The 21,569-nt window shown below is 40.2% G+C and overlaps 1 protein-coding gene across 2 annotated transcripts; it reads left to right on the plus strand.

Moving 5' to 3' along the window:
• Window positions 1–1,578: 1,578 nt before the first annotated feature.
• TMEM202 (transmembrane protein 202) lies at window positions 1,579–11,339 on the plus strand. Of its 2 annotated transcripts, XM_001163305.4 has the most exons (5): window positions 1,579–1,716; window positions 1,963–2,218; window positions 9,912–10,061; window positions 10,396–10,527; window positions 11,001–11,339. In XM_001163305.4, exons 1-5 carry the CDS (start codon window positions 1,636–1,638, stop codon window positions 11,195–11,197), a joined length of 816 nt encoding a protein of 271 aa, XP_001163305.1. In that variant the 5' UTR covers window positions 1,579–1,635; the 3' UTR covers window positions 11,198–11,339. The 2 variants fall into 2 exon arrangements, with proteins under 2 accessions (XP_001163305.1, XP_016782643.1); XM_016927154.2 differs by lacking the exon at window positions 10,396–10,527.
• Window positions 11,340–21,569: the final 10,230 nt, after the last annotated feature.

Genomic DNA, 21,569 nt, shown 5'->3' on the forward strand with positions numbered 1-21,569 from the left:
AGCAGTGGCAGTGGTATAGCAGCACCCTTAAATGGCTTCATGAGTAGAGGACATTGAAAAGAGGGAACCAGAGCAAAAAAGGGAGAAAAAGATGGACGCTGTATGAAGGACCATGACTGACAGACTGGTTCATGAGCCTATTGAGACAAACCTGGCATGAACTCCAGGCTACTGGATACTGATAGGGATATAATTTTAAATTATAACCACAACCAATAGAGTTCTAGAGATATCTGAGTTGCCCCCTTTTTAAATTTTTATTCTAAGTTCAGGGGTACATGTGCAGATTTGTTATATAGGTAAACCCATGTCATGGGGGTTTGTTGTACAGATTTCATCACCCAGGTATTAAGCCTAGTACTTATTAGTTATTTGTCCTGACTCTCTCCCTCCTCCCACCCCCCACCCTCCAATAGGCCCCAGGGTCTGTTGTTCCCCTCTATGTGTCCATGTTCCCACTTATAAGTAGGAACATGCAGTATTTGGTTTTCTGTTCCTGCATTAGTTTGCTAAGGATAATGGCCTCCAGCTCCACCCATCTTCCTGCAAAGCCCATGATCTTGTTCTTTTTTATAGCTGCATAGTATTCCATGGTGGATATGTGCCACATTTTCTTTATCCAGTCTACGATTGGTGGGAATTTATGTTGATTCCATGTCTTTGCTATTGTGAATAGTGCTTCAGTGAACATACATGTGCATGTGTCTCTATGATAGAATGATTTCTATCCCTTTGGGCATATACCCAAAAATGGGATTGCTGGGTCAAATGGTAGTTCTTTCTGTCTTTATGTCTTTGAGGAATCATCACACTGCTTTCCACAATGTTTGAATTAATAATTTACACTCCCATCAACAGTGTATGTGTTCCTTTTTCTCCACAACCTCGCCACAGTCTGTTATTTTTTTGACTTTTTATAATAGCCATTCTGACTGGTGTGAGATGGTATCTCATTGTGGTTTTAATTTCTCTAATGATCTGAACATAGAAACCAGCAAAGATTTCATGATGAAGATGCCAAAAGCAATTGCAACAAAAGCAAAAATTGACAAATGGGATCTAATTAAACTAAAGAGCTTCTGCATAGCAAAAGAAACTATCAATAGCGTACACAGAAAACCTACAGAAAGGGAAAATTTTTTTGCAAACTATGCATCTGACAAAGGTCTAATATCCAGCATCTGTAAGGAACTCAAATAAATTTACAAGAAAAAGACAAATAACCCCATTAAAAAGTGGGCAAAGGGCATGAACACTTTTCAAAAGAAGAAATACATGTGGCCAACAAGCATATGAGTTCCCCTTTTTTTATTTGCTATGAGGGAACTGTGTCTTATTTATTTTTGTGTCCCAGAAGCTAGCACAAAGCCTGACACACAGCCACTGCTAACAAAATATTTGTGGATTTATTTAATAAAAGAGTTGGGAGTAGGTGGAGAATGGAGGGTGGGGAGCATCACACATACATACACGTGCTTAAAATGCGGTGATTTCTTCCTGATCTGACCAGACCAAAAATATAAAACAGAAACAGGATCTATGCCATGGGTCCTGGCCCTTTTTGCTTCTGCCAGCATGTGTGAGGAGATGCAGAGACAAATTCCGTGGCAGTTAGAAAGATAACTGACTGCCAAGATGGAGCAAAGGGAACATTTAACCTTGACTTTCCACAGTCCTGAGGTTCCCAAAATAAAGGGGAACCGGAAATACCAAAGGGTGAGGAGGTATCTAATTGAAAGTCAGATGGGAAGAAGAGAACTTACTTAAAGGCAGGGCTACACAGAGCATCCTAAAGACAGAAAAGATCACCCTGAAAATTGTGGGGTTTTTTTTTTTTTAGGAGTAGGGAAAAATATCCATAAATCAAACACACATGGGAATGCTTGAGGTAGAGAAGAGCGGGTGACCCTGGGGATCAGGGGTTATTCTTTCGGGTAGGCAATATTTCCCTCATCCTTGTAGCCTACCATCCCTGCCAAGAAACATCGAAGTGCCTCGATGTCATCCCAAAGGCAGCAGCAGCTTATGGATCAGGCACACATCTATATCCGAACGCTCTGTGGCAGCCTCTGTAGTTTTAGCCTCCTAATGCTGATCGCCATGTCCCCACTGAACTGGGTACAGTTTCTGGTGATCAAGAATGGCCTTGAGTTCTACGCAGGACTCTGGACCTTATGCAACCATGAGCTGTGCTGGAGCCACACACCCAAGCCACCCTGTGAGTGCCACCGAATTAAATGCCACAGGCCCCACACAATTGCAGAGCTTTCTGCTCACACAAATTGGCCCTTCATGTTTCTTCCTCCAAGATCTTTTGGCCTTCACCTCTCCAAGTGCAGGATGGATCTTTCTTTGGTATCCTCAGTGTGCCCTTTCTCTCTCCTATTCCAGGTTGTTTCCTGTCCTAAATAATGGGTTATACTCTCTTTATGGGAAGAACTGTTTTTGTTTGTTTGTTTGTTTTTTGAGACAGGCTCTTGCTCTATCGCCTAGCCGAAGTGCAAAAGCGCTATCATTGCTCACTGCAGTCTCCACCTCCAGGACTCAAGCAATCTTCCTGCTCAACCTCCTGAGTAGGTGGAACTACAGATGTGTGCCAACACTCCTGGCTAATTTTTAATTTTTAAAAAATTTTTTTTCTTTTGTAGAGACAAGTTCTCATTATATTTCCCAGGCTGGTCTCAAAGTCCTGGCCTCAAGTGATCCTCCCAAAGTACCGGGACTATAGGTGTAAGCCACCATGCCTGCCCTAGGAATAACTCATTTACAAGGTGTTACTGCTAAGCAATGTGATTGGTATTCTAATGTGGCTTGCAGAATGAGAAGAGAAGTGATTGATCATAGCTGGAAGATAAAGCAAATATCTTAACCTCTATTAGATTTAACTTTCAAGGTCAGCTTGTTCTTCTCCTAGCGGTGGAATAGAACTTAAATGTACGTTAGATATGTGGTATAACAAATGCCAGCTATGAAGATAATGTTATTTATGTCAAATTTTATGTGAATTTAAATAAATCTGAAAGTGCAACACAAAATATTTTAAAATAAGTTTTTGGGGCTAAAAATATCATATGCATGAATTTTTCAATCAAACCAAAAACTTAGAGGAAAGATATCATTATACTGACAGTTTTCCCATCACCCGCAAGATATACATTTACACAAAGAAATGGGTATTGTGAAAGAAAACATATGTGAGTAAAGCATCTATTCTCATCACATAAGCAGGGGTCCCATCTATTCTCCTCACATAAGCAGGAGGGGAGCACCTGTGCCCAACTCTGAGGTACAGCATCAGTTGTTTGGCCATGGGCTGTGACATTTGATATTAAGGGACAGTATCCTGCATGATCTTGAGAAGAAACTAAAATCAAAGGCAGACAGACAATTCAACTGCATAAAACGAAAACTAGAGAAAATATTTGCAACAATTATGAAAGATAAAGGTTAATGGCCTTAATATAGTAAAAGGATACACAAAGTATTACAAAGACACAAACTCAAATAAATAAGTTCTTTTTGAACGGACATGCACAAAAGAAGAACTATAACTATATAATAAACATAGGAAAAATAATTTAACCTCAATCATTAAAGAAAGGTAAATCAAATGAATAACAAGATGTAACTTTTCAACCACATTAACAGATTTTTAAATGATAATGCAACTGCTATCACTCCCATACGCATTCCTGTACATGCCATGCAAATTGGTATAACCAAAGCAATATGATTAGGTGTATCCAGAGACTTAAAAATGTTCATCTCCTTTGAGTAAATAATTCCATTTCTAGAAATTAATTCCAAGGAAATAACTAGAAATGGATTAAAAGGTTTAGGCAAAAAGATTAAGCTGCAATCATATTTATGTAACTGGGTGCCCAGGCTAAAATTTCATCCTTAAGATTATTATTTAAATTTTTAATAAATTAGGGCTGGGTGTGGTGGCTCACGCCTGTAATCCCAGTGTTACCAGAAAGGGGTCCTGATCCAGATCCCAGGAGAGGGTTCTTGGATCTTGGGCAAGAAAGAATTCAAGATGAGTCCATAGAGTAAAGTGAAAGCAAATTTAAGAAAGTAAAGGAATAAAAGAATGGCTACTCCATAGGAAGAGGAGCCCCGAGGGCTGCTGTTTGCCCATTTTTATGGCTATTTCTTTATTATATGCTAAACAAGGGGTGAATTATATTCATAAGTTTTTGGGGAAAGAGGTGGGCAATTCCCGGAACTAAGGGTTTCTCCCCTTTTTAGACCATATAAGGTAAATTCCTGACATTGCCATGGCATTTGTTAACTGTCATGGCACTGGTGGGAGTGTCTTTTAGTATGCTAATGCATTATAATTCATGTATAATGAGCAGTGAGGATGATCAGAGGTCACTTTTGTTGCCATCTTGGTTTTAGCAGGTTTTGGCTAGCTTCTTTACCACAGCCTGTTTTATCAGCAAGGTCTTTATGACCTGTATTTTGTGCTGACCTCCTATCATTCAGTGACTAAGAATGCCTTAACCTCCTGGGAATGCAGCCCAGTAGGTTTCAGCCTTATTTTAACCAGCCCCTATTCAAGATGGAGTTGTTCTGGTTCAAACACCTCTGATATCAGCACTTTGGAAGGCTGAGGTGGGGGATCACTTGAGCTTAGGAGTTCAAGACCAGCCTGAGCAACAAGGTAAAACTCTGTCTCTACAAAAAATACAAAAATTAGCTGGGCGTGGTAGTGAGCACCTGCAATCCCAGTTACTTGGGAGGCCGAAGTGGAGAATTGCTTGAGCCTGGGATGCAGAGGTTGTTGTCAGCCGAGATTGAGCTACTGTACTCTAGCCTGGGTGACACAGTGAGACCCTGTCTCAAAAAAGAAAAAAATTAATACATTAGAATCCCGAAATTATGTCACTTAAAGCAGTGAATAGTTTATTTCTTGGAGCCCTGGATTCACCTTTATGCAGATAAAGAAAATCAAGGAAATCAAGCCAGCCAGTCACTCAGATTTTGTGAAGTCACTTTGTCACTCACCTTTGTTTATGCTTTGTTTTATCTCTATAGACTGTAATTATTTAGAGAAAGTCAACTGAATCCTTAAGGTGCATAAGTATAAATCAAGTATCCACTCTATTTTCCATGTTATTATAACTAGCTCTAATTCAAGAGTCAGTAATTAATCTGCAATACAGATCTCATAAGAAATATCCCACAATGTAAGCAAAATGTCCAGGCCTCATCTCCCTGTGACAATATAATGTTATTATTGCCCGAATACATTATTTATTTATTTATTTATCTATTTATTTTTGAGATCGAATCTCATTCTGTCACCCAGGCTGGAGTGCAGTGGCGCGATCTTGGCTCACTGCAACCTCTCCCTCCCGGGTTCAAGCAATTCTCCTGCCTCAGCCTCCCAAGTAGCTGGGATTACAGGTGTGCGCCACTGCACCCAGCTAATTTTTGTGTTTTTAGTAGAGATGGGGTTTCACCATGTTAGCCAGGCAGGTCTTGAACTCCTGATCTCAGGTGATCTGCCTGCCTCGGCCTCCCAAAGTGCTCGGATTACAGGCATGAGCCACTGCACCTGGCCTCCGAATACATTATTGTCTAATAATTACTGTTCAATTCAATGACTTCAAACTTTTACCTACTGGATTGCAAGAATTTCGTTCCCCTCCCTGACAGTTTCCTTTCATAAGTCATTTTCGTAAGTTTCACAGGGGCTATCTCAGGTGTGTTTAAGAATGTGCATGCTCATATTCCTATTCCCTGGGCTCACTTCAGGGTGTTGTGCTTCTGTCTCTGACTTCACCTGGGTCTAGATGACTGACAGCCTCTCTGTTGTGGCTGTTGCTAATGGGATGAAGAAGGGATGGGGAGGAAAGGACAGTATTCTTCACTTTTACTAGGAAATCTCAAGTGTAGAACAGACCCTTCTGTTATTTTCCCATAGCACTGGTGAGATCAGGCTGAAATATAAAGGATATATTGCCACAGAGAGTAGTTTGAACTGTTTTGCAGAGCGTGGGAAAGAAAGGGTAAGTCTTTTTGTCAAGGCACTGGGCACCCTAGAGTTAGGACCCTAGGAACAACCATATAGTACACATTGCCAAGCTGTGTAGGGATGCTTTATTCTGGCACTCCAACTGGGTTACGAGGGGACTTAAATACTAAGCAGATTTCATAGATACCTCTGCAGGGTCCTAAGTCTCCACCCAGGATCGTTTCCATTCCAAAACCACCCACTTGGGGCACCTCATCTGAGCCTGGAGAAGTTGTATGCTGCCTTCCGTGCCTTGAAAGCGGTCACAATGGCAGCAGCGTGGAAGTTCAGATTTGGCTAAATAAGTGAGCTGATTCCCCAGCTTGTCTCTAGCAACACCACTTTCCAAAAGCTCCCTGGCCAACTTTTACTTCCACAACAGTAGAAGGAGATCCCGCCCATTATTTACAAACTGCCAAATGGTGAACGTTCTCATTTCACTGAGATCTGAGGGGATGCCACAGAACACTACTGCTTTCTGGTTGGGTGATGCCCCCTCCAATCTTGGTAGGGGTTTTACATCTCACCCAATGGTACTCTGAAGTGTAGCATCGCTGACTGATGCTGGGCTGATCCCGAGAACATCTACGAAAATCTTACCAAGTTTTTCAGATGATTTGTACTTCCTCCTCAAATTGAAAGTGACATCCTTTCTCTTCCCAAGGTATTAGTTTCAGTAAGCTGGGAGAGGTGCCTTGGTATTCTTGTAACTTAAGTCTGCATCAAAGTATATCAGTAAGGAAAACATCAAAAATGTTTGGATACAGTTGACCCAGACAGGTGACACAGGGGTGTTCATTTTATCTCAGGCACTCCTTTTTCCGGACCAAGGCTTCTTACAGAAACATACAAGCAGAGCCTTTTGTGATTTAGATCCTAAGATTTTTTGAAACTTTGATGAGTAAGCTGTTGTAAAAACTGTTGTTTAAAAGCTGAAATTAGCTTTGGTGTTACAGGAGATAGAAGCTTGAAATCAGCTTTTGGACATTTATTTATTTAGAGTAATATGAATTAAAAAACTATAAAGTTAACCAAATGCAGATGTCTTAGACTCTGAATATAAGTGTTTAGTTTGTTTATATAATTTGTTGTATATGATTATTCCTAATAGACTTGGTTACTTTGGGAAGGTTGGACTCTTCTATGCTGCAAATCTTTAAATTGTTCCTTCGGAGTTGTGAGGATCTTGTTTATGTAGTTTTCAGGAGATGAGAAGGTAACACAGAGAGAATTGTAAGAAATATATAAAGTTGCAGTCTTCTCCTCATGGTAGAAGAGGAACTGGACTTTATATGTTAGGCTGGAGTTGGACAGGAAATATCCTCGACAGTGCTCCTTGGTGTTTTGAATATTAAAATCATTTGAATTAGTGCAAGCTAAAGAGTGAACTTATTTCTAAAGATTCAGAAGAATCGGCCAGGTGTGGTGGCTCAAGACTGTAATCCCAGCACTTTGGGAGGCTGAGGTGGGCAGATCGCTTGAGCTCAGGAGTTCGAGACCAGCCTGGGCAACATGGTGAAACCCCACCTCCACCAAAAATACAAAAAATTAGCCAGGTGTGGTGGTGTGCACCTGTGGTCCCAGCTACTCAAGAGGCTGAGGTGGGAGGATAGCTTGAGTCTGGGAGTTGGAGGCTGCAGTGAGTAGAGATCATGCTACTGCGCTCCAGCCTGGGTTACAGACTGAGACCCCGTCTCAAAGAAAAAGATAAAGAAAAAAAAATGTGGCTCAGAAGAATAACATAGACTCCCAAGGCAGGAAGTTTGCTGGACCTTAGGGGATTCCAGAGGAGGCTGGGATCTCAGATAAAGAAAATCAAGCCAGCCAGTCACTCAGATTTTCTACAGTCACTTTGTCATTCAGCTTTGTTTATGTTTTGTTTTATCTCTACAGCTCAGTTTTTCCTGTTTATTAGTGTGTAAGTGCCTAAAAGGTGATACCCTGGTCAAACTTTACATCTTCTCAGTTCAAGCAAGCAAAAGGGGAAATCCAATTTCTAAGCATAAGAATAAAATTGTCCCAGGATGGGTCAGGTTCCCATGCTTAGTCCAGTTAGCTATAGTCCGAGGGCTATACAGACAATAGTCAAGGGCTATAGACAAGGGCTGCTAGAGCTCAAGGAGGATTGTGGACTAAATACCACAAAGGCTGCCTGTTACCCTGGGCTTCATACAGCTCAATCTGGGCTTATGTTCTGGCTGGCTACATATACTGCTAATTCTGCATAACCCAGTCTTCAGAAAATGTGCAGCTTGTGAATTACTATGTTTTAATGTGGCTCACTTGTTAGGGCTACAGAGCAACTTAACATCTGTGGATAGGGGTGTGGTTTCTCTGAATGGAAATTCCTGCAATTTATCATATTAGTAAGTGGCAGGTTCTGGAGAACAAAATGAAACAAGGAGGAAGATATTAGACTGGATAAGCTTGATACATAATTTCTGCTCTCTGGGTTACTCAGAAGCTGGACTTGGATTCTTAGGCATATAAGTGGTTAGAGAACTTTCTAACCACTGGGGTGGGGGTGAGCTGGTCCCTGCTACATCGGGACAGCAAAAGAAGCTAGATAAGGAGGCACCTTATAAGGGATACTGAAGATATTCCTGGGTGTCTGGTAGCTCAGAAAAGCTATAGCTACTTGTAATTATAAGTTATCTTCTAAATCTTCAGTAAAATATTGATGGGGAAGTCGAAGAACCTGTTCCATCTTAGGGATGTGGTAGCAAAAAGTAAGGTTGAGCATATCCCTGCTGCTCTCTTACCAACATCCAGTCCACAGTGGCAGAGCCAAAGAGAAGATACCTAGAGCCAAAGATGGAAGAAGGAGAGGTGTGGCACTTGGATAAGAGCAACTTGAACAAATATGAGATAGGACTTTGGGGGACTCTCAGAATAAAAAAAAAAAGTTGGGGGAAACACTTTGTGGTAAGTTCCTGCAGTTTGGTAAATTGGGGCTTGAAATCATCATAATATGGAATTAAAGTAAATGAGGCTGGGCGAGGTGGCTCACGCCTTTAATCCCAGCACTTTGAGAGGCCAAGGCGGGCAGATCACCTGAGGTCAGGAGTTCAAGACCAGCCTGGCCAACATGGTGAAACCCTGTTTCTACTAAAAAAAAACAAAAATTAGCCAGGCATAGTGGCATGTGCCTGTAATCTCAGCTACTCTGGGTGACAGAGTGAGACTCTGTCTCAAAAAAATAATAATAAAATAAATAGATAGATAAATAAAGTAAATGTGACTTCATTTTGTAGTCATAGGCTGACAAGGCCTGTACATGCCAGATAGAGCTGGAAGTGAAAAACAAATGGAACTAAACAATGGGTAAATCATTAAGCAAAGTATATTAATATGATAGAATATTTTGTAGCCATTGAAAATAATATTTACAACAGATAATGGGGAAAATCACATCATATATTCTTAAGAAAAAAACCCACATGATATCTAGTATCATATCTACTATGTACAGAGGGTAGAAATATAAAATATTAACAATGGTTGCCTCTAGGTAGTCAAATTGTGGCTGATTTTTTTCCTGCTTCTTTGTTCTTTTGTAGTCTTTTGAATACTTATGTTGAACGCGTATTACTTACTACTTTTAGAATTAGAATTAGAAACAAGAAAAAGGTTTAATCTGTTTTGTCATTGGTGACACCTCTTATAAGCTAGTTTATATCTAACTCAATGCATGCAGAAGTATTTGTATATTATCTTTAGTTTAACAATCATAGTAAAGAAATTCCAAGCAAAAAGGATGTCATGTAGCAAGCTCTGCTCCATCATCCTTTGTTCTTACATCCTTCTCTTAGACTCTATCTGGCCTTTTTAAGGGAAGGTCCCTCACTGGACTAACCACGCTCCTCCTTTCCTCTTCTTCATGCAGATTATCTCCAATATTCCAGGGCCTTCTTTCTTATCTCTGTCTTTACCATGCTTACTGGCCTTGGCTGGCTCTTCAGCTCTTGGATCCCTAATCGAGGAAGCATGACCACCAACTTGGATCTGAAGTTATCCATGCTCAGCTTCATCTCAGGTACAGACCTAGACTGGCAGGGTATTTTACCATGGTAAAATAGTCAAAGTAACAAATTTTCTCTGTGGAACTCTCATACTCTTTTTCTTATCTCTTTGCTCTTCTTCAGTATCACACCAACTTGCCAGCTATCTGCCTTATCTAATTATATAGAACACACCTTAGCTGACTTTACCAGGGTATAGAGCCTTTCTCTCATCTTGGTCAATCCCCAAGTTTTTATCTTTCTGATCGTTGCTATACATATGGCCTCTGGAGGCCAAAGAGCTGGGGGTGGCGGGGAAGACAGACTGAAGATGCTGATGGGTTGTGACATCTTTCCTTCTGGTCCTAGCTACCTGCTTGCTCCTCTGCCTCAACCTGTTTGTGGCACAGGTTCACTGGCATACTAGGGATGCCATGGAGTCAGATCTCCTATGGACCTATTATCTTAACTGGTGCAGTGACATCTTTTACATGTTTGCTGGTGAGTCACTTCCCTGCTGTATGCTAGAAGGATGGATAGGGAAATCGCTTCTGGAAAGGGAGGTATAATCCAGGAGAAATAGAAGCACTGACTGTTCCTTTTCAGAACACTGATACTTGGAGAGTCAGGGGGGCAAAATGAAGAAAGGGTGGATTTTAGAGTCTGAAAACCTAGCATTAGTAACCTGCTCTATCACAAAGTGAGGCATGGACAAGTTGAGTAACTTGCCCAAGACCACACAGAAAATAGTGGAACTATGATCTGAATCCAGGAGGTTCAAGCTTTGTCCTAATCAGTCTGAGAAATATTATAATGCAATTAGAGCACAGGAGGGTAAAGTAACTCCACTGGTGGAGAGAAGGGGTCACTGAAAAGATGCCTCTTGAACTGGTTATTAAAGGATGAGTAAGAATTTTAAAAGCCAAAAGACCATTGCCTATTGAACCTCACCTCAAATTATTCCCTTCCCGTAGGGATCATCTCTCTTCTCAACTACTTAACTTCCAGATCGCCTGCCTGTGATGAAAACGTCACTGTGATTCCAACAGAGAGATCAAGGCTGGGGGTTGGTCAAGTGACTACAGTATCACCTGCTAAAGATGAAGGGCCAAGGTCTGAGATGGAATCTCTAAGTGTGAGAGAGAAAAATTTACCAAAGTCAGGACTGTGATGGTGATAGGAAAACCTAATTATAGCTTGTCTTAAAAGCAGGGGAGAAGCTGAGTTGGGAATGGTCACATAAATTCTTGGAAACTCTCTTAATATCATGTCCATATTACCTGAGGAGACAGCATTAAAGCTGATGAAATGTCTTTTGCGTGCATTGGATCCAAAATATGTATGATAGTCATAAAGTAAATAACTCACTTAAGAAAAACATTTCTAAAAGAAAACAACAATGTTTAGAGTCAGGAATGAAAGAAACTAGTGAAAGATGCAGTGTGTAGACCAGAGACCTCTTTGGGTATCAGGGATCTCATGGACCAGAATGGCCCATGGAGAAGAATGTTAATTACTTCTGTTTGGAATTTTCTTTATTATGTGTGGCTTTGGGTATACTCAGGATGGAAAGCACTTGGACAAATACTGTTGAATCTGAACTTAATAGCATTACCAGAAATGGAATAAATATCAATGGATATAAGATCTACTACTCAAAGGAACTGAGAGGTGCTGGGTAGATTCCAGGGAATCCATGAGGTCCCACTTACTGTGAGGATTGGTAATTTGAAATATTTACAGTCTATTACGTAAAACCACTGCTTCTCCCCAGGCAGGGAGATACCTTAACCAGCCATCCACAAACTCCCTGAAATTCTATACAAAACTTGTATATGTATTCTTCTGTGAAGAGAGCCAGAGATTCCATCAGATTCTTCCTTCCCCCCGCCCCGCCCCCAGAAGATAGTTTCATGTAAACTCCATCAAATTCTTGACAGGCTGGTGACCCCTTTGAATCCTTAAGCATCAATTATGTTTTACTGAGCCGAATGGGACTACAGGGCTTCCTTCAGCAGACGGATAGATAGATAGATAGATAGATAGATAGATAGATAGATAATAGATTGATAGATGATAGATCAATAGATAGGCCTATCTATCTATATCTATAATACATCTACATCTATATCTATACAAACTGAAAGATTTTCCATGTTTTATATATCCTGTAAAGCTAAGTACGGAGGGAGGAGGTGGTATTTTCAGGCAATCAAATAGGTCTTTTGATGGCTAAAGATCCCTTTCACACTCAGACTAGATTTCACACATAAAGTTCCTGATACTCATTTTGTCTTTCATACCCTTAGTTGCTGCCACTACTGCTGTATTGGTTGAGATCCATTCTTCTCCCCAAAGCTGGCAATGAAATGGACTATAGTGTCCAGCTTCACCTCTTGCTGCATGTAAAGATAAGCCCTTGGGTCTATTTGGTTTAATTTAGAGATTCACTAGTAACCTTTGCAGAAAACACAAATAATAGACATTGAACAATTATATAATTCTTGTAATCCTGGTCCTGATCAGTAATTCCCAAACATTTCCAGATGGTAACTGGAAGCCCTTTAAGTTGATACTTATGCTTTTATTCCTGTGGGTTGGAGCTTATACACAGCACACACTTGTATGCACCCACACACAGATACACAAACAGACATATATACACACACCTCATTTTGATCCTGCCTTAGAAAACCCCTTCTTCATGCCCCTCTTCCAATCAGGTGAGTTTCGTTATGGCAGAATTACTTGTGCCTCCTTACTTCAAGTGGCCTTAGTTCAGAGGCTCTTCAGGCTGTTTCTGGGCCTTTGTCTGGTTATAAGAACAGACATGTAGTCAAAGCCAACTCTCCCTCCTCACATTACCACTCACACAAACTCTAACCTATACATTAACTGGTTAAGTACTCACTGGGTTCACAATCTTTATTCCTAATTTAGTTTGAATACTTTCATTATATGACTAAATTGACAGGATGCTGAACACTGATGACTCTTCAGGGAACAAAAGTTCTAAATGGGGTGAAGAGAAGAAAGTAAGTCTGAGTGAAGGTGGAAGAAGCGAGATAATAAGAAAGTAACGCCAGGTACGATGGCTCACGCCTGTAATCCCAGCACTTTGGGAGGCCAAGGCAGGCGGATTGCCTGAGGTCGGGAGTTCGAGACCAGCCTGGCTAGCACGGTGAAACCCCGTCTCTACTAAAAATACAAAAATTAGCCAGGCGTGGTGGCAGGCACCTGTATTCCCAGCTACTTGGGAAGCTGAGGTAGGAGAATTGCTTGAAACCCGGGAGGCGGAGGTTGCAGTGAGCCGAGACTGCTCCATTGCACTCCAACCTGGGCAACAGAGTGAGACTTCATCTCAAAAAAGAAAAAAAAGAAAAAAGAAAAGAAAGAAAGAAAGTAACAAGTGCCCTGGCTATTAGAGGATAATTGGCAGTAATTATAACTAAGTTTTCCACTTTGCTACTGGAGAATTATCTTTTAAGCAAAGACAATTTTCATTGCTCCTTTAGAAACTGAATGCTATTTTCTTTTTTCTCTTTTTCTTTGCTTGTAAATAATTCCTTAAAAAGCTTAATTGGGCCGGGTGCTATGGCTTACACCTGTAATCCCAGCACTCTGGAAGGCCAAGGCGGGCGGATCACTTGAGACCAGGAGTTCGAGACCAGCCTGGCCAACATGGTGAGACTCCGTCTCTACTAAAAACACAAAAATTAGCCAGGCATGGTGGCATGCACCTGTAATCCCAGCTACTTGGGAAGCTGAGGCAGAAGAATTGCTTGAACCTGGGAGGCTGAGGTTGCAGTGAGCTGGGATTGAGTCACTGCACTCCAGCCTGGGCAACAGAGTGTGAGACCCTGTCTCAAAAAACAAACAAACAAAAAAAAACTTAAGTGAATTTCCAGTCAGATAGCTCAGTAAATTACCCTTTCGTGCACTCTCTTTGTTCCATATATATTTTATAATAGGTTAAGTGGGAAGAGAGAGAGGGAGAGAGAGAGAGAATAGTCCAGTCAAAACGAGATAAAATTTTCATAGACTGGAAAAAAGAAAAAGCAATGGTATGATTCAAGCTAAAGCCCTAGACTTCATAGGCTGTAAGTCCCAGAGAAAGCATAGGTGAACAGGGAGATAGCTCCTATGGGGTGAAAGGGACTAAAAGTGCTTCTCAAGACACGGACTAAAGCCAGCTTCACAACCCTACATCAAAGAGGAGCTCTAGAAAAGAAGCTAAACAAAAACTGCTGCCCAGCACTAACTAGCTTATTTGGAATAGCAGACCTAAAGAGGGAGAAGGACACAAATATAACCTTGCTAAACTAAGCAGCCTGTGGGTTCATTAACTGTGTCTCTGATATTCCTTGGTAGCATAATAGAACAGAAAATCTAAAATATCACATTATCAGACCTGATTCTAGACTGAGGCCTTTGGCCAATGTAAGGAAACCCCAAAACTACCAGGTATGATAGAATAAGCATAGAGGGAGAAAGAAACAAAAACAAATAAACCAAATGTTTGTGCCTACAAATAGGAATTCCAGACATGTAAAGAAATGTTCAGTTGGGCGTGGTGGCTCATGCCTGTAATTCCAGCACTTCGGGAGGCCAAGGCAAGAGGATTGCTTGAGCCAATTAGTTTGAGACCAGCCCTGACAACATAGTGAGACCCTATCTGTACAAAAAATTACAAAATTAGCTGGGTGTGGTGCCGCACTCTTGTAGTCCTAGGAGCTTGGGAAGTCCTGTAGTTTCTGAATCCTTGAGCCGGGGAGGTCGGGTCTCCAGTGACCATGGTCATACCACTGCACTCCAGCCTGGGCAACAGAGCAAGACCCTGTCTGAAAAAAAAAAGCTCAGAAAAAAACTAACAAAGTCAACAATCAGAATATGAAATCATTCTAGATTAATTTGGGGTATAATGTGATAAAGAAGACTATTCTTAGGATGCACAAATACATGACAGAATCATAAATTTTAAAAAAAGACCCAAAACTGTGAAACAAAAATAGGTAGAAATAAAACAAGAACAGGTTTAAATAAGAAAGAACCATCAATCATTAAAATGAAAAAGTACTAATTGGAATAAAGAATCCAATAGGATAAAATCTAGATAGCACAAGCAACAAAAAGAGAAACTATTTTATTTTTAGATCTATCTAGAGTATTTATAAAAAATCGACCAAATACTATATAGTTTCAATAAATGTCAAAGGATATATCAGTCCATGGATCCTGACTGTAATGAAATTAAATTAGAACTCAATAATGAGAGTGATTAAAAAAAAATACTTGGCCAGACATGGTGGCTCATGCCTGTAATCCCAGCACTTTGGGAAGCAGAGGCAGATGGATCACTTGAGTACAGGAGTTTGAGATCAGCCTGGCCAACATGGTGAAACCCCATCTCTACTTAAAAAAAGAAAAAATAGATTGGGAAAGTTCTCCTGGATAATATCCTGCAGAGTGTTTTCCAACTTGGTTCCATTCTCCCCATCACTTTCAGGTACACCAATCAGACGTAGATTTGGTATTTTCACATAGTCCCATATTTCTTGGAGGCTTTTTTCATTTCTTTTTATTATTTTTTCTCTAAACTTCTCTTCTCGCTTCATTTCATTCATTTGATCTTCCATCACTGATACCCTTTCTTCCAGTTGATCAAATCGGCTACTGAGGCTTGTGCATTCGTCACGTAGTTCTCGTGCCGTGGTTTTCAGCTCCATCAGGTCCTTTAAGGACTTCTCTGCATTGGTTATTCTAGTTAGCCATTCATCTAATCTTTTTGCAATGTTTTTAACTTCTTTGCCGTGGGTTCGAACTTCCTCTTTTAGCTCGGAGAAGTTTGATTGTCTGAAGCCTTCTTCTCTCAACTCATCAAAGTCATTCTCCATCCAGCTTTGTTCCGTTGCTGGTGAGGAGCTGCATTCCTTTGGAGGAGGAGAGGCGCTCCGATTTTTAGAATTTTCAGTTTTTCTGCTCTGTTTTTTCCCCATCTAATGCAATATGGATTAAAGACTTAAATGTTAGACCTAAAACCATAAAAACCCTAGAAGAAAACCTAGGCATTACCATTCAGGACATAGGCATGGGCAAGGACTTCATGTCTAAAACACCAAAAGCAATGGCAACAAAAGCCAAAATTGACAATTGGGATCTAATTAAACTAAAGAGCTTCTGCACAGCAAAAGAAACTACCATCAGAGTGAACAGGGAACCTACAGAATGGGAGAAAATTTTTGCAATCTACCCATCTGACAAAGGGCTAATATCCAGAATCTACAAAGAACTCAAACAAATTTACAAGAAAAAATCAAACAACCCCATCAAAAAGTGGGCGAAGGATATGAACAGACACTTCTCAAAAGAAGACATTTATGCAGCCAACGGACACATGAAAAAATGCTCATCATCACTGGTCATCAGAGAAATGCAAATCAAAACCACAACGAGATACCATCTCACACCAGTTAGAATGATAATCATTAAAAAGTCAGGAAACAACAGGTGCTGGAGAGGATGTGGAGAAATAGGAACACTTTTACACTGTTGGTGGGATTGTAAACTAGTTCAACCATTGTGGAAGTCAGTGTGGCGATTCCTCAGGGATGTAGAACTAGAAATACCATTTGACCCAGCCATCCCATTACTCTGTATATACCCAAAGGAGTATAAATCATGCTGCTATAAAGACACATGCACACGTGTGTTTATTGTGGCACTATTCACAATAGCAAAGACTTGGAACCAACCCAAATGTCCAACAATGATAGACTGGATTAAGAAAATATGGCACATATACACTATGGAATACTAAGCAGCCATAAAAAATGATGAGTTCATGTCCTTTGTAGGGACATGGATGAAGCTGGAAACCATCATTCTCAGCAAACTATCACAAGGACCAAAAACCAAACACCACATGTTCTCACTCATAGGTGGGAATTGAACAATGAGAACACTTGGACACAGGAAGGGGAGCATCACATTCCAGGGCCTGTTGTGGGGTGGGGGGAGAGGGGAGGGGGGAGGGATAGCATTAGGAGATATACCTAATGTAAATGACGAGTTAATGAGTGCAGCACACCAACATGGCACATGAATACATATGTAACAAACCTGCATGTTGTGCACATGTACCCTAGAACTTAAAGTATAATAATAAAAAAAATAGCTGGGTGCAATGGCAGGTGCCTGTAGTCCCAGCTACTTGGGAGGCTGAGACACAAGAATTGCTTGAGCCTGGGAGGAAGAGGTTGCAGTGAGCTGAGATCACATCGCTGCACTCCAGCATGGGTAACAGAACTAGACTGTTCAAAACAAAACAAAACAAAACAGAAACAAACAAAAACAAAAACAAAGCTCTACATCTTTTAGGACAAAATAATGCTCCCTAAAAAAATTGGGTAAAAAGGAAATCACAATGGAAATGATAAAATATTTAGAACTAAACAACCATGAAAGAATTACTATAACCAAAACCCATAGATGCATTAAAAACAAAACAACCAACAAAAATAGTTTAAAATAAATGAGTTATGCATGCAATTCATGAACCTGTAAAAGAATAACTAGAAAAGACAAAAGAAGGAAGAAAATTTTTAAACTAAACTTTGTAAAAATATGAAAAAACCTTAGGTTCAAATGACAGACTAAAATCTATTTCTTTGGACAAAAACTAAATGAAAGGCAAACTACAAGTAAACCTAATTAAGCAAAAAAAAAAAAAAAAAAAAAGAGAGAGAGTGAAAGCATGAAAAGGACATAACTAAAGTATATACGTAGGTATACATATTTACATATACATTACTCAAGCATATTTTATTGTTTAAATCTTCTGTTTCTTTACTACTCTTTGGTGTTTTTGTTTGTTTGTTTTGAGATGGAGTCTTGCTCTGTCTCCCAGGCTGGAGTGCAGTGGCGCGATCTTGGCTTCCTGCAGCCTCTGCCTCCCAGGTTCAAGTGATTCTCCTGCCTCAGCCTCCTGAGTAGCTGGGATTACAGGCACTCACCATCACACTCGGCTAATTTTTGTATTTTTAGTAGAGACGGGGTTTCACCATGTTGGCCAGGCTGGTCTTGAACTCCTGACCTCAAGTGATCCACCTGCCTCGGCCTCCCAAAGTGCTGGGATTACAGGCCTGAGCCACCACACCGCACCATCTTTACTACTCTTTGTTTTATGTTTTTCTGTGTTAAGTCTCCCATGATGGCTTCACGTTTTAAATTTTTTCCTTGTAATACTATCAATATCTGCTTAATATTTTGAATCTATAAGATGGTAAATATCCAAATTAACCTGTGGATTCAATGCAATTCACAACAAAAATCTCACAGATTTTGTTTTCTGTGGAAAATGAACAAGAGTCAGGTACCCAAATTCAGGACAGCTCATTCTGTCCTTTTTGCAAAGGGCCCAAAAGGGCCAAGATAATTGTGAAAAATAAAAGAATGGAGACATTTACATTACCTGATGTGAAGATGACTTATCAAATTATTTTAATTAAGACTGTGGAAGTCAGGTGCAGTGGCTCACACCTATAATCCCAACTACTTGGGAGGTTGAGGTGGGAGGATCGCTTGAGGACAGGAGTTCAAAACCAGCCTGAACAACACAGTGACACCCTGTTTCTCCCTCCTTCTCAAAAAGAAAAAAAAATAGATAATGTGATATTGGCACATGATTACATAAACAGAACAGAATAGAAAGCCTAGAAATACAGAAGAAACATTTAAAAAAAAACAGAATGAGGGAACTATGGACTGTCCACCTAATGGGACTGACATAACTGGTTAAATAGGGAAAAAAACATAAAACTACATCCCTGCTTTGTGATCTTTTTGTTTTTAAGTTCCAAAAGATCAAAGGCCTATATGTGAAAAGCAAACTTTAGAGACCTTCACTGGCCAATCCGGAGGAAATCTAAGCATCAAAAAGAGTAATGAAAGTACTAGATTATTACACTTTGAATTTTTTAAAAAATCCATGAGTCCTAGGAAGAATCAATATCGTGAAAATGGCCATACTGCCCAAGGTAATTTATAGATTCAATGCCATCCCCATCAAGCTACTAATGACTTTCTTCACAGAATTGGAAAAAACTACTTTAAAGTTCATATGGAACGAAAATAGAGCCCGCATTGCCAAGACAATCCTAAGCCAAAAGGACAAAGCTGGAGGCATCATGCTACCTGACTTCAAACTACATTACAAGGCTACAGTAACCAAAACAGCATGGTACTGGTACCAAAACAGAGATATAGACCAATGGAACAGAACAGAGCCCTCAGAAATAATGCCACACATCTACAACCATCTAATCTTTGACAAACCTGACAAAAACAAGAAATGGGGAAAAGATTCCCTATTTAATAAATGGTGCTGGGAAAACTGACTAGCCATATGTAGAAAGCTGAAACTGGATCCCTTCCTTACACCTTATACAAAAATTAATTCAAGATGGATTAAAGACTTAAATGTTAGCCCTAAAGCCATAAAAACCCTAAAATAAAACCTAGGCAATACCATTCAGGACACAGGCATGGGCAAGGGCTTCATGTCTAAAACACCAAAAAGCAATGGCAACAAAAGCCAAAATTGACAAATGGGATCTAATTAAACTAAGGAGCTTCTGCACAGCAAAAGAAACTACCATCAGAGTGAACAGTGAACCTACAGAATGGGAGAAAATTTTTGCAATCTACCCATCTGACAAAGGGCTAATATCCAGAATCCGCAAAGAACTTAAACAAATTTACAAGAAAAAATCAAACAACCCCATCAAAAAGTGGGTGAAGGATATGAACAGACACGTCTCAAAAGAGGACATTTATGCAGCCAACAGACACATGAAAAAATGCTCATCATCACTGGTCATCAGAGAAATGCAAATCAAAACCACAATGAGACACCATCTCACACCAGTTAGAATGGCGATCATTAAAAAGTCAGGAAACAACAGGTGCTGGAGAGGATGTGGAGAAATAGGAACACTTTTACACTGTTGGTGGGAGTGTAAACTAGTTCAACCATTGTGGAAGACAGTGTGGCGATTCCTCAAGGATCTAGAACTAGAAATACCATTTGACCCAGACATCCCATTACTGGGTATATACCCAAAGGATTATAAATCATGCTGCTATAAAGACACATGCACACGTATGTTTATTGTGGCACTACTGACAATAGCGAAGACTTGGAACCAACCCAAATGTCCATCAATGATAGACTGGATTAAGAAAATGTGGCACATATACACCATAGAACACTATGCAGCCATAAAAAATGATGAGTTCATGTCCTTTGTAGGGACATGGATGAAGCTAGAAACCATCATTCTCAGCAAACTATCGCAAGGACAGAAAACCAAACACCGCATGTTCTCACTCATAGGTGGGAATTGAACAATGAGAACACTTGGACACAGGAAGGGGAACATCACACACCGGGGCGTGTCATGGGGTGGCGAGGGCGGGGAGGGATAGCATTAGGAGATATACCTAATGTAAATGACGAGTTAATGGGTGCAGCACACCAACATGGCACATGGATACATATGTAACAAACCTGCACATTGTGCACATGTACCCTAGAACTTAAAGTATAATAATAATAAGAAAATAGCAAAAAGTCACCATGACACACGTAGCCTCTCCTGTCCCAATAAAGTATATACTCTGGGAAAAAAAAAATCCATCAGTCCATAGTGACATTCAACAAAAGACAGAGTCAGTGAAAAAGGAAAAAAGTAGAGGTAGCTTTTTTTTGTATAGAAGAATATCAGCTAATAAATATAGAAGGAATGATAGAAGTTGAAAATCATTATTTTATAATCCGCAACATAATTAAGGCAAGGATCACTGATAGGTCATCATTAAATAGTTATTTGGAAACAGGATATCAAATTATCACTCCACTAAATATTTATTAGTTCCAAAGGGGAAATGTATCTTTACAATGCAAATATTTGGCAATCACAATCTTAACTAAGTGGTCACCATGTGTGGTTTTTTTTTTGAGACAGGGTCTCGCTCTGTTGCCCAGGCTGGTGTGCAGTGGTGTAATCATAGCTCACTGTAGCCTTGAACCCCTGGCCTCAAGTCATCCTCCTGCCTTGGCCTGCCAAAATACTGGGATTGCAGGTGTGAACAACCACACCCAGCCCATCACGTGCCTTTAGATATGATACAGTAGGAGGTATACACCATCACTTGTGTGGTGTTTTGTTAGAAATGTCTGCCCGAAATCTAACGATAAATAGTCAAACAAAAATCCAGAATATGGGACAGTCTATGAGATAACTGGCCACTATGTAAGGATTTAATATTATGAAGAGCAGAAGGAGGTAATAGTATTGTTTAAACTGAAGGAGGCTATAGGCATGTAACAGTCAGATGAAATCCATTGAATCTGGACTTTTAAAAAATGTATAAACTGGGCCGGGCATGGTGGCTCATGCCTGTAATCCCAGCACTTTGGGAGGCCAAGGTGGGTGGATCAGGAGGTTAGCAGTTCAAGACCAGCCTGACCAACATAGTGAAAC

The sequence above is a fragment of the Pan troglodytes genome, chromosome 16 (genome assembly GCF_028858775.2).
Source record: "Pan troglodytes isolate AG18354 chromosome 16, NHGRI_mPanTro3-v2.0_pri, whole genome shotgun sequence".
Lineage (NCBI taxonomy): Eukaryota > Metazoa > Chordata > Mammalia > Primates > Hominidae > Pan > Pan troglodytes.